Below are 14577 nucleotides of genomic sequence, written 5' to 3' on the forward strand. Positions count from 1 at the left end.
ATACCATCACATCCCTATTTTTCCTCCTCACTTGGGTCAGGACGTTTTCCAGTTTTGCACTATGCCATTTGGTCTAACTTCCATGCCCAGAATGTTTACTGAGGTAATAGGAGTAGTTGCCATACACCTAAGGTCCCATCCTCTAGTATTTTTATGACTGGATGATCCACAATGTCCATTCAGAGTTCCTGAGTCACGATCTGACCTGCTGCCAATCCATAGTGATCCAACCTAGAGAAATTAGAGTTTGTCCCATTTCAGAATTTCATATGTGTGGGGATGAACTTCATCACAAACAGGGGATTAATCTTTGTTTTGTGGGACAAAGTGGACAGTATTCGTTTCCTGTTGGAAGCACTGAAACTCATGTTACGGTTATCCATTTACTCAACTATAGAACAACCTATCAAACACACTTAAGTTTTCTACAGGTCGAACCATCTGTTTAGATTCTCACGTAGCTGACATGACAAGGTACTGTCCTATCCACTTATATTGGCATCACATATTGACCGTCTACGTGAACAAAAATAAACAAAGTCCTTTGCTCATAGTCTTTGGTTTTTTTAATATAAAATATCCCAACTTGAATCAATCCTTTGTTTTCTAAGTATTTATGGTGACAAGTTGCCAGTTCTGACCCATACTATATTCTACAGTTATTTGTTCTGTAATGTTACTGTTGCATTAGCAAACAGGCATTCATTTGGTTCTCCAAAGTTGGCCTTTTTGGTAACTTCAGTAATGCATGCATCTTTTATCAAAGCAAGCTGGCTATAATGTCAATAAAAACACTGCTCCCTTCATCAAAGAAAGTCATCACTAGACTTGATTGGAGTCAGTGGATTATGCTATGTATAATATTAATTATGTGTATTACTCTCTATACATGTTCTGGAATTTGTGAGTGGTTTTTAAGTTCTACTTGTGCTTAATTAAGACCCATTTTTTAAAATGTCATTAAAATGTTTTGTGGTTTTTTTATTAACATTTTGACCAATATTTTAAGAGAATTCATAAGTTGTTGACAGGTTCTTGTTTCCTTATGAATAGCCTCACCCCTTGGGTGCCTCTGTATGACCAAAATCTAGGCCAATTTAATTAGCATGTAAATAAAAACTATACAGAGATGCCCTACTGGTGACAATGAATATCACAGTGAATTGTTTGTGTTGGTTGAGAATGGGATATAGATACATGTATTTTCTAACAGGATGTGACCAATGCATGAATTTTCTAATATGTGGGCAACACTTGAATTCATGGATTTTTCATATACATGTACATTACTTAATGGACCACTCTGGTGGCCTAAGTGGTTAGAGTGTTTGCCTTAGATGCAGGAGATCGCGGGTTTGAACCCTGGCCAAGTCACACCAAAGACTTATTAAAATAGTACTAGCAGCTGCCTCACTTGGTATGTAACATTAAGAGGTTAGTATTAGGACTGGTCAGCCTGGTGTCAGTATAATGTGACTGGGTGGGACATGATGCTACATGTCTGCAGCATGATACCCCATTGCTAGACACCACTGTAAGCTGCCACACTGCAGAGATCGTAGCAATATCACTGATAAATTGTTAAAGCTATATTAAAAATCCAAATCACACACACACACAATACTTAATGAATTGTGATTTTACTACACGGAGGTAACAGAAATGTAAGCTGTCAGTATACAAGTGTATTTCACATAAATTTTGCCTAATCAGAATTTCCATTGTTTGTTGTCTCAAAGTGTAAATCATACTCACTGACGACAAATTTCACTTGTGTGTGAGTGAAAAGGAAACTTTCATTTTTTCAGGCCCTTCCCCCTCCTCGTTTATATCATCTGTTTATGTAGACAGTATTACCTTGGACAGGGCATAAAGATTTTGAGAGAAATCAGTAGGACTGTATTTTGAGCTGCAGGGACCAGTGTCTCACTCACTTATGCCAAAATGGAAACTCTTTTGTGTCCTATGGTCATTAATTAAACTGCCAATAAACCTTGGGGCAAAGCTTTTGTCAAGAATCTTACCCACAAAAACAGTTTCTTTCTGTAGTATGCTTGAAGTGAGCTTCATGCTCTAGCTATTAAACAAAGGTTAGCTAAGGTTCAGTGGCAGTTGTGAGTCCATATCTCTCCTTTGCCAACCAAGTTTCTAAGCCAGAAACCATCCTCCGTCAGTAGCTCCACATCCTTTAGAGATCCCCAATGCATCTGACATGGGAATGATCAAGATTGTCTTTTATGTCTAGTTAGGGCATTATGGCTATTTGATTGCTTCGAAAAGAAAAAGAAAGATTTGGGTTTTTTTTGTCTATTCCTTCCCCTTAAAGGGCTTTGCTGACATTTTGGGATCCACTATTTCTAGATGGGTTGTCAGTACTTATTGATAGAGCTTATCAGTCCCTGATTTACAGGGATGATTCTTTTGTGAAGATAAAATGAGGTCTGATCCATTATTACCTCATGTGCATATGTAAACCAATCATCAATGGAAGATAATATGAAGTCCACATTTTGGCAATCACATGACCTGCTCCTGCTTCTGCCTTTTTATGTTTTCATACCAGAGTAAAGGCATGTATTCTTTGGAGTGCAAAGTCATTGCTCAAAAGTTTGCTCAGGCAGATTCAGTCTGACAGTAATGGACATTCCTTTAGTAAGGATGATTATATCCTTGTTTTAATCCATTTCTTTTTTTAATGCTGTAATACTTACTTGTTTCCCTTCCCTCCCCCATGTGTTGATGTCCCATGACTAGTCTTGTTCTAAATAAAGATGGCATGCACCAATAACTTGGGTAGTAGACTGGGTATATGTTATATACTGGATTCATTCCAGAACTTTCTATGGAAGGTCATCCATGTAAAGATGAATTATGTTCAGGATGAGGGTAATTCTGTCCTGGAATAAATAAATAAATAAATAAATAAGCATTCTGTGTGATAAAAATAACATTTTTACGGAACTGAACAAGAAATCACTGCATGCGATGTTTGATAAAAAATTAAAATGTTTTACAGAACTGAACCAAAGGTCACTGCATGCCCTGTGTGATAAAAAGAATGGTTTACAGAACTGAACAAGAGACCAAAGCATGCCCTATGTGATAAAAATAATGTTTTATAGAACTGAACAAGAAATCACTGCATGCTGTGTATCATAAAAATAATGTTTCATAGAACTGGTCAAGAGATCACCCTGTTTGGTAAAAATAATATAGTTTATAGCATTGAACAAGAGAACATGGCATGCCCTGTGTGATAAAAAATAATATGTTTTATAGAACTAGACAAGGGATCAGTGCATGCCCTGTGTGGTAAAAATAATATGTGTTATAGAACTGGACAAGAGATCACTGCATGCAATGTTTGATCAAACTTAATATGTTTTACAGAACTGATCAAAAGGTCACTGCATGCCCTGTGTGATAAAAATAATGGTTTACAGAACCGATCAAGAGATCACGGCATGCCCTATGTTATAAAAGTAATGTTTTATAGAACTGAACAAGAGATCATGGCATGCCCTGTGTGATAAAGATAATATGTTTTATAGAACTGGACAAGAGATCATTGCATGCCCTGTGCTGGCTGCCAGTGAAGCACTTTATCGACAGGACAATGAAGGCAGCTGTGTCATGCTGGGAGTGGCTACTGGCTGCCAGACCTGATAGTAGTAATGAGGTAAAGTATCAAATTCATGAGTAATCCATGTTCATAATTTTTGTGCCTTTTTTTGGTTCCAAACCATGACAGTAGAAGGTACACGTAGTGTTGCCCTTGTCCATCTGTCTCTGACACACCTTGGTTAAGATTGGTATTAAGGTAATTTTAGGCATTTTAGTAGGGCATATATGTGTTCCATGAAAACATATTCAGCTTTCTGGCTATCAGCCATTCCAGTATTTGGTATAAGTTTATCAATCTGCTTATGTTGTGGTAGAGTCCATTCAATTCCTTTACTGTATATATCCATGCATAGGTCATATCCAGCTGCAAACTGCATAGACTCAGATATGTTGTTGCATAATTTACCAGCAGATCTGTGTCTAACCAATTTTTTAAGGCGTAATCCATAGAACAAACAGCACAGATCTCGCTCTGTCTGCACATTATGCAATAACATAATGTGCAGTAACAGAACAGGATGTACAGTATATATTCACTTATGAGTCCAAAAGCAAACTGCACAGACCCACTCTGACATCACATAATGCACCAGCAGATCTTGGTCTGTCTTGTTTGTTATGAGTAAGCAGTAGAACAGACATCATAAAAACCTTTAAACAAGTTCTTTTCCAATGGCCACAAATTTTTTAAATCTAAATTTGACACATTGCATCCTAGCTAAGAGAACTTTCAGTTTGTAAAATTATGCAGGTATCCTATCAAATATCACTGCCATTGCTAAAAATGGAAAATCTTTAAATCACCTGTTTTCATAAGCTGCTCAACAGAACATCACTACATTTGACCAAAAGCACCTGGCATAAAGAGCATTCCAGTTTGTAAAATTGATGCTGATTTGCCCTCAGTAATTCACTTTGAAAAACCTTTGAATTGCTTTTTTTCTCAAACTGCTTTTACAATTTCACAACAAGGCCTTACAAGCTTTTATTAATGTGTTACTTCACCATTGAACAGGGCTTTCAACAGAACTTCTAATTAAAAGTCCAGGACTCTCAGTTCTTTGAACTCAAGAGACCCTGCCATTAATTAAGAGACACAACTTCAGTCTATATACCAGTAGTCCCCAACTTTTCTAATGATTTCTTATGAATATGTTTTCTTTTATCTTCTACATCTTCTGGTCTGTCTTTCCATAAGAATAAGATTTTTATCTCTACTACTCATAAACTGCTGGGAGGATTGCCATCAAAACTTGACACACTCACATTCATCCCATGGTCTGGTTGGTCCTTTATGAAAATGGTGTTGCTTGGGCATCCAATATGGACACCACAGTGGCTGTATTCAAAATGTTGTCATTGCTACTTCTTCTAATTGGATGGTCATGTCAATGTGGGGTTTTCACTAAAAGATTTCATATGATGTCTAGTTGGTTCTAAATGAAAATGGTGTAGATCTGATGTCCAGTATATAAGCCACAGCAACCATCATAAAAGTCTTATCACAACTCCTCTTGAATGGATGGTCATATCAAGATGTGGATTCCACTGAAAGACTTCTTATGATGCCTGGTAGGTCCTAAATGAAAGTGGTACCAATCTGATGCCCAATATGGCTGCCATCTTGAAAATCTTACGGCTACTTGTATGTGGATGGTCATATCAATATGGGGTTTTTACCAAAAAACTGCTTGTGATGATTGGTTGGTCCTGAATAAAAGTGGTGCCTCTTTGATATCCAATATCTCCGCCGTAGCAGCCATCTTAAAAATGATAGTAACTTATCCTGAACAAAAGTCATATCAAGGTGGGGTGATACCTGTTTTTGAGGTTAAAGTCACCCTTATGGTTTGTAACATTCAGTTTATTTTGGGATTTTAATAATGACAAAAGATTCAAAACTTGTAATTGGTAATTTAATTAATTTATTTTAGTTTGGAATGAAAAGTCTGTCAGAAAACTTAGTTATTTATTAATAAATGGTGCTACATAATGAGTGTATACCAAAGATAATCGGAAGCAAGATCTAGATTGGAAAATTCCATGGTACAGTTCATTTTAGGTTAACCAGATATTCAGACGTATTAATGTTTTCATGAGTTACAATGATCATTTAATTAATTTGATAAAAAAATTTTTGCAGTAATTGCAATAATGTAAGTGTCCAAGGAAAACAGGATAGTACAATGCAGACAACAAAGTCAAGGTGCCAGAACTGCTTATGCTAATAAGATTATCTCATTTTTACAGCACTAATAGCACATTATGTACTTCTTTTTTTGTTTATTCCTCAAAAATGTTGTGTTACCTCAAAAATGTTTTGTGACCCCCAGATTTGGAAAGCGTGGGCACAGTGATTCTTGCCCATGAGGTCCTGTGTGCACCACTAACCACTGATTTCACATATTATAATGTAGTGATTACTTCCAGGTTATTTTCTGTCTCAAGTGTCATACTAAGCCAGTTCATTCACATGGTCACAGGAAGTCATTTCCATAAATATGCTACATTAGATGCAAGGTGTAAAAATATAAATATGGAAATATTTCTGTTCTGGAATCTTGTTAATAAAGGTATAAAAGTATAAATATGGAAATATTTCTGTTCAGGAATCTTGTTAATAATAGTTCTGAGTATGAAGGACATTTCAGTGAATGATGGAAGGACTAGGAGACACCCCTCATCTCAGGAGGTAAACCATCTCAGCCATGAGGTTTATATCTACACTACTGGCCAACCTCTCTTGCATTTTGCTACTCAGCAGGTGTTGGCTAGGTGTGCAGTCTTAGGCTCATTGGTGCCTTTTTTAAATTCATGTATTTTGACCCAGTTTTTAGGTCAGACCTTGTTTTCTGAGTGAATTAAGAGATATTGAACTGAAAGGTGGTTTCTATTTAAATAGATAAATACATGTTTTAAAAGTTTCAATTCAAAAATCATCTTCAATCATGCTATTGCTGAAGAATTATGTAAAAATTGCAACTTTTAAAAGGGTTAACAATGTGTTGACATAACTTTTTTCTAGTGATCATTTAGATTTGAATATGAAAAATAAATAAACTTTTGCTTGTTTACACCAGTTACACTCTGCTGACCTAATAATGCAGCACATTTACATCTTGCTCAGCTATTGGCTAAGATCGGTTTTTGATGATGTAACATTACCTCATAGCGTAGTATGGGTATATGAAATGGGTTAATACTACAATCCTCATTTTAAAATTTATGCCACTTTTTAAAACCTCTAGTTAGTATTATACCCTGGTAAAGAATAGCCCTGTCTACATGCAAAGTATCACTTTCAGTTTTCAAGTTATACAAATGTTTAAAAAATAAGGAAAAATTGAGGTGTATGTTTATACGAGGGTCTATTTTGACCTTAAAATAATGTAACTTTATGCACAAAAAGATAAACATGTAAGGAAACCTCTAAGATAAAATCATTTATAATAATTGTATGCCAATTTTTTAAGAATTTGTGGCATACATTCATAAAGTGAAATTGTGACTTGATTTGTACTGTTCTTGTTACTCCCAAGTATCCAGACCAAAAGACAGGTTTATAATAGGATTTGAATTTTGCATTTAATATAAAAAGATACTTAGATAACAAAGGTTACACAAACTGGAGTTGTTAAAGTTTTACCATTTATATGTATGTATTCTGCTTTTATCTAGTTTATGTGTGAAATGGCAGCAGCTTGGCAGTTAACCATTGACATGAAGCTGGGGATGTTTCGTGAGGATCCCTCACGTTTGGACCCTCTTGCCAAGGCTGAGGATGACATACTTGAGCCTAATGCCCCAAACACCACACCTCACCAGATATGGTCAAAAGTGAGTATATTTTCATGCTCAAATTTCAGTCTGAGGAGAACCTCATAGTTCCTACAAAAAAAGGAATCTTGTATGGATTGCAAAGTTACAACAGGGGGACCAGAGTGGCCAAGCGGTCTAAAGCATTCACCATTACAGATCATTGCCATCTCACCTCTGTCTGCGTGGGTTCGAGTCTCAGGTTTGGTCAATGCGGGTACGTGAAAAGCTTGCCAGAAGCTTCTCGTGGGTTGGTGGTTCTTTCCAGGGTTTTCCTGGGTTCTTCCTTCACCATTGATACTAGCCGCTATGTATAGCCTATCTTGTGCTGAAAAATGGCGTTAAACCCTACAATAATAACAACAATAAAGTTACAACAGTTACCTAATATGCTAGCTTATAAGTTGAGTCCAGCTGCATACTGCACTGACCCAGATCTGCCAGCACATAATATACTGGCAGATCTGGGTCTCTGCAGTTTGTTTAGAGTAATCAGAAGAACAGTAAAGAGATATCCTGATCTGCAGGTGCAATATTCTGCAACAGATCAGGATCTTTGTTGTTTGCAGTTTGTCTTGTAGTTGAGTATATCCAGCACTAGAAAATGAGTGAAAAGTTTGAACCAGAAAGCACTTGCAAAGTGTTATGCAATATGTTGGATGGTCTATTATGAATTGGGTTTTTTTCACAGAGATTCTAGGTAAACCAGAATTGCAATAAAAAATGAATAGGTAGCTATGCAGTTTTAAATTATATGAATATCTATCCCCAAGTAAGGGACATTACATAAACATACAGGAATAAGTAATCAGTTACTAATTATCAGTCATATAACAAATGAATAAATAGGTGTGTGTGTGTGTGTGTGTGTGTGTGTGATTAGTATTTTTAACGTAGCTTTAACAATTTTTCAGTTATATTGCTACGATGTCTGCAGTGTGGCAGTTTATAGTGATGTCTAACATTGGGGCATCATACCGCAGACATGTAGCATGATGTCCCACCCAGTCACATTATCCTGACACCAGGTCGACCAGTCCTAACACTAACCTCTTAATGCTGAGCGCCAAGCGAGGCAGCTGTATGTACCATTTTTGTAAGTCTTTGGTATGACTCAGCCGGGGATCGAATCCATGACCTCCCGCATCCAAGGCGGACGCTCTAACCACTAGGCCACTGGAGCGGTGTGAATAAATAGGTAAAAATGTACTTACTCCTTATCAAATACATTAAGAAATGACCGCTCCGGTGGCCGTAGTGATTAGAATGTCATGCCAGAGACTTATATAAATGGTACTAGCAGCTGCCTCACTTGGCACTCAGCATTAAAATATTTGTTAGTGTTAGGACTTGTCAGCCTGGAATCAGGATAATGTGACTGGGTAGGACAGCATGCTACATGTCTGCAGCATGATGCCATAGTACTAGATATCACTATAAACTCTCACATTGCAGACATTATAGCAATATGACTGAAAAATTGTTAAAGCTACATTAAAAATCCAAATCACACACACACACACACACATTAAGAAATATATATGTTGGTGAGTTAACTTTTTCAGTTATTTAGATCATATCGGTTTTCATCTTAAAGCCTGTTTAACTGATATTCATCACAACAGATTTCCTTATATCATCTTTACTTTTCATGGACTTCATCATTTTCATTCACAGGACTGGTATTATGTTTAATTAAATTGTACAAGCATTTATCTTTTAACTACTGAAAAAGCAAAAGAAATCACCACATCGCCATTTTAGTCCAGTCTGTCCCAGAGTTCATTGTGCTGTGATACTCATAGGCAGTACATGACATGATGTCATAATGTAATGATTGCTTTCTAGCTGTGCAGGAAGTAGAGCTGAAACAAACAACCAAATCTTTAATCAGGATACTTTTTGCAAATATCTTAATTGAAAATCAGTATTCAAAGATTTGTTTCTTTACCAAGCTAATTTGGCAATAAGCAAGGTGAAATGTACTCTATGCAGTGTTGAATTAGTTGACAGGAGAAGAACTTCAAACCCGTGAAATTACCTGAATTTCAAACTAGAATCACAGGATAATCCTAATGTCAATATTTTGAATAGTCACACTGCTTACAACATTGCTGTTTCTGTCCATAGTCATTCAGACATTCTTGTAATATGGCAAGTTATGAAGAATATGGTCATGTCAAAGTTGTTAAAACTTTATATATCAATCAACAAGAGCTCAGAAATATTTTTAAAGTGTTGTTGGACGCTCAGTTGTATACAGTCCTATTTATTATTTCCACACCCTTACCTCAGTCATTGAGCCTCCCTCCCCTACTTGTATAACTAAGAGGATACACATGCAGTAATACACAACTGAGCTCATGAGAGTGACATCAGACTCACTATGGCCTCTTGCCTAAAAATTGAGCTCATTTGATATGTGTAAATTCAGTATTTTATATTCATGCTCATATCAACTCTTCAGTAACTTTCCTGATGATGGAAGACTGAAATTTTTTGAATGCTTTTGCAATTTTAACATGATATTCAATGTTAAGATAGAATTCCATACAAAGCCAGAAACTATTTCTGTAAGGGGATTTTCTTCAAATCATTTTTTTTAAGTTATGGAGGAATGAACTATACAGAATGGCATGTGAAATCTCCATGTGGTTGGGAATTTACAGGGTATTGCACATGAGTTGATGTGAAACAAAAGAAAGCCAAGTGCCTTAAAGCAGTGTTGGTCAGCTTAATCATGCCTTTATGTTGATCATATGATGACCTTGTTTTGCATTAGTTCCTGGCAGAGAGAGTGGAGGTGGCCAAATATAGCATTTATGTTGATCATATGATGACCTTGTTTTGCATTAGTTCCTGGCAGAGAGAGTGGAGGTGGCCAAATATAGCAGTGTGAATCAGGTTAGCATCATGATGAGTCTTCTAAACAAATCCCTCCTTATCAATGTCGGCAGAAATCCTGGACTGATCTCACGACATCCTGCTGCTATTGGACCACGCATACGGTAGGTCACATAATAGGACCAAACATTTTTAAACCCTGACACAGATGTAGAAGGGGCCTTGTACATCCACTGTCTATACACATACATACATCTTATTAAGGGGCATATAGTACTACCCTTGTCCATCCACTGTCTATACACATCCATACATCTGATTAAGGGACTTATAGTACTACCCTTGTCCATCCACTGTCTATACACATCCATACATCTTACTAAGGGGCATATAGTACTACCCTTGTCCATCCACTGTCTATACACATCCATACATCTTATTAAGGGGCTTATAGTACTACCCTTGTCTATCCACTGTCTATACACATCCATACATCTTATTAAGGGGCATAAAGTACTACCCTTGTCCATCCACTGTCCGTACTACCCTTGTCCATCCACTGTCTATACGCATCCATACATCTTATTAAGGGGCATAAAGTACTACCCCTGTCCATCCACTGCCTATACACATCCATACATCTTATTAAGGGGCATATAGTACTACCCTTGTCCATCCACTGTCTATACACATCCATACATCTTATTAACTCTTTCACTTCGACTGACGTGTATATCCGCTGTATAAATGTGCCTAGCCTCACCAGTGACTGATAAATCCGCTTGTAAACAGAGCACTATTACTCCCGGTGACTGATATATCCGCTTGCCTTTTATGCTTCCTATACCCTAGTGACGGATAGATCCGCTCTGTATGTTCATGTTACAATTGGTCTTATTGGTCAATATATGGAAGTAAAAGGATATTCAACCAATCAAAATAGAGTTAACAAATGATTGTTCTGACTAAATCCGGGTTTCTTTTTCAAATATGTACCGCGTGTTTGTTAATACATGCATTTGTAGTTGACAGTGAAAACAATGGCGTTAGCTTATGATAGTGATTCAGATTCCGAATTTTCTGGTTTTTCTGAGGACGAATTTGACCACATTGAATTAAGAAGCATTGGTAGTGACATTGATCTATCTTCTTTGTCAAGTCTATCAGAAATTGAGACAGAATCCGATGATGAAGACGACGAATTGTGGACAAGAGATCGACGTGCCCCGAGAGTCACAGAGTTTACGGAAAGCGTCGGTTCAACTTTTGTTTTGGATGAGGGGAAAAAAGAAATTGATTTTTTCTATAAATTTTTTTCCCTGGCAATGATTGAAAGCATTGTTGCACAAACGAATGGATATGCGGCAAGATGTATCGAAGAAAAGCCTGATTCACTCTGGCAACCCACGACAATGGACGAAATGCTGGCCTTTCTAGGAATACATTTGATTATGTCAATCCTGGCACTTCCAGAATACAGTCTAGCTTGGCGATCAACATGGCCCTTCCAGATAATAAGTATTCCCACAATTATGACCAGAGTACGTTTTGAAAAGTTGTCGAAGTATTTCCATGTAAATGACACCAGGCAGAATCCTCCAAGACGCCAGCCCGGGCATGACAAATTGTGTCATGTAAGACCAGTTTTAGACGAAATTTCCAAAACGTGTCTCGAAAATTACAATGGTCATAAAGAGCAGAGTGTGGATGAAGGGATGATAGCATATAAAGGTAGATTATCCTTCAAGCAATATTTGCCTGCGAAGCCAACAAAGTTTGGAATAAAAGTTTGGGAGCGGGCAGACCCACACAATGGTTATGTGCACGAGTTTCAAGTGTACACTGGAAGAGAAGAAAGCCAGGCTGGACGCACAAAAGAAGAGGGCCTTGGTGCACGTGTGATAACTGATCTTACATCAAAAATACGTGGGAAATCACATGTAGTTTACATGGACAATTTTTTCTCCAGTCCAGCACTCTTTGAAGCACTCAGGAAAGAAAAAATTTATTGTCTCGGTACAGTGCGAGCAAATAGAAAGGGAATGCCAGAGGAAATAAAATCTGCCAAATTAAAGAACAGAGGCGACAGTGTCCTGATGACAAAAGGAAGCCTGTGTGCTATAGCTTGGAAGGACAAAAAAATTGTCCATTATCTTTCAACAAGTTGCAATCCAAGCGAGAGCAAGATGGTGCGTAGGAGACAAAAAAATGGAACCTACCAGGAAGTGCCAGCTCCGATTGTCTCTGAACTTTATAATAAATACATGTTTGGGGTTGACCTGGCAGACCAGAAAAGAATGCAGTACTCTACCTGTCGCAAAGCTAACAAATGGTGGAAATATCTGTTTTGGTTCTGCTTTGATGTTGCATTAGTTAATGCATTAATAACTATGCAGGAGTCGCCCAACCACAAACTTGTCACCAAAAAAAATAAAGAAATCAGACGGAGACAACTTGATTTTAGAATTGCACTTGCACAGCAGATGATAGGGACATTCCGAGGATCGAGAAAGAGAAAGGTTGTATCTGCAATTGATAACTGTGGAAATGCACATTGGCCCATACAAGCAGAGAAACCAGGGCGATGCAAAATGTGTACCAGAGAAAAAAGGCGGCATGAGGTGTCCATCATGTGCAAACAGTGTGATATCCGTCTATGTATAAAACATAACTGTTTCTCTAGATACCATGAGGAACTACTTAAGAAATAGTAGAACACAGTGACTAGGCATTTTTAGTAATTACATGTATATATTTGATAAATAACTTTGTATAAAAGACTCACAGATAAATTTTAGTGTTTTTACAAACAGTGTTTTGTGTTATATTCCTGGATTTTATATCATTCATGTGGATGTCAGCAGGATAAAATAATCAAACAGATATAAGGTAGTTATAGCTTTTATATATGCATGGTTTTAGTCTTTAAATCAGAAAATAACTAACACAATTAGCCCATATCCCCACATCATCAGCTAAAAAGTTGAGATTTGGCTGCAGCAGCATTAGGCTCTGGTAGTCAGCCCACAAATCAGCTGCAGTAGTGACCCCAGCAGCTAGGCATAGCAGTGAGCCACTACAGTATCACTAGAAGTTAAAGAGTTAAGGGGTATATAGTACTACCCTTGTCCATCCACTGTCTATACACGTCCATACATCTTATTAAGGGGCATATAGTACTACCCTTGTCCATCCACTGTCTATACACATCCATACATCTTATTAAGGGGCATATAGTACTACCCTTGTCCATCCACTGTCTATACACATCCATACATCTTATTAAGGGGCATAAAGTACTACCCTTGTCCGTCCACTGTCCGTACACATCCATACATCTTATTAAGGGGCATAAAGTACTAGCCTTGTCCATCCACTGTCCGTACTACCCTTGTCTATCCACTGTCTGTACACATCCATACATCTTATTAAGGGGCTTATAGTACTACCCTTGTCCATCCACTGTCTGTACACATCCATGCATCTTATTAAGGGGCATAAAGTACTACCCTTGTCCATCCACTGTCCGTACACATCCATACATCTTATTAAGGGGCATAAAGTACTAGCCTTGTCCATCCACTGTCCGTACTACCCTTGTCTATCCACTGTCTATACACATCCATACATCTTATTAAGGGGCTTATAGTACTACCCTTGTACATCCACTGCCTATACACATCCATACATCTTATTAAGGGGCATAAAGTACTACCCCTGTCCATCCACTGTCTATACACATCCATACATCTTATTAAGGGGCATATAGTACTACCCTTGTCCATCCACTGTCTATACACATCCATGCATCTTATTAAGGGGTATATAGTACTACCCTTGTCCATCCACTGTCTATACACGTCCATACATCTTATTAAGGGGCATATAGTACTACCCTTGTACATCCACTGTCTGTACACATCCATGCATCTTATTAAGGGGCATAAAGTACTACCCTTGTCCATCCACTGTTCGTACACATCCATACATCTTATTAAGGGGCATATAGTACTACCCTTGTCCATCCACTGTCTATACACATCCATACATCTTATTAAGGGGCATATAGTGCTACCCTTGTCCATCCACTGTCTGTACACATCCATGCATCTTATTAAGGGGCATAAAGTACTACCCTTGTCCATCCACTGTCCGTACTACCCTTGTCCATCCACTGCCTATACACATCCATACATCTTATTAAGGGGCATAAAGTACTACCCTTGTCTATCCACTGTCTATACACATCCATACATCTTATTAAGGGGCATATAGTACTACCCTTTTATCCAC

The 14577-nt window shown here is 37.6% G+C and overlaps 1 protein-coding gene across 2 annotated transcripts in view; it reads left to right on the forward strand.

Annotated features, from left to right (window-relative positions):
* Nucleotides 1–14577, forward strand: part of LOC149777183 (phosphatidylinositol 4-kinase alpha-like) — a 209270-nt gene that overhangs the window by 108438 nt on the left and 86255 nt on the right. For both annotated transcript variants that reach the window (XM_089941887.1, XM_089941888.1), the window contains 3 exons: nt 3552–3679; nt 7303–7461; nt 10297–10448. In XM_089941887.1, the coding sequence (XP_089798013.1) occupies nt 3552–3679; nt 7303–7461; nt 10297–10448 (439 nt within the window). The remainder of the gene's footprint in view (nt 1–3551; nt 3680–7302; nt 7462–10296; nt 10449–14577) is intronic.

Source organism: Sinohyriopsis cumingii, chromosome 18 (assembly GCF_028554795.1).
Source record: "Sinohyriopsis cumingii isolate HCF-2022 chromosome 18, ASM2855479v2, whole genome shotgun sequence".
Classification (NCBI taxonomy): domain Eukaryota; kingdom Metazoa; phylum Mollusca; class Bivalvia; order Unionida; family Unionidae; genus Sinohyriopsis; species Sinohyriopsis cumingii.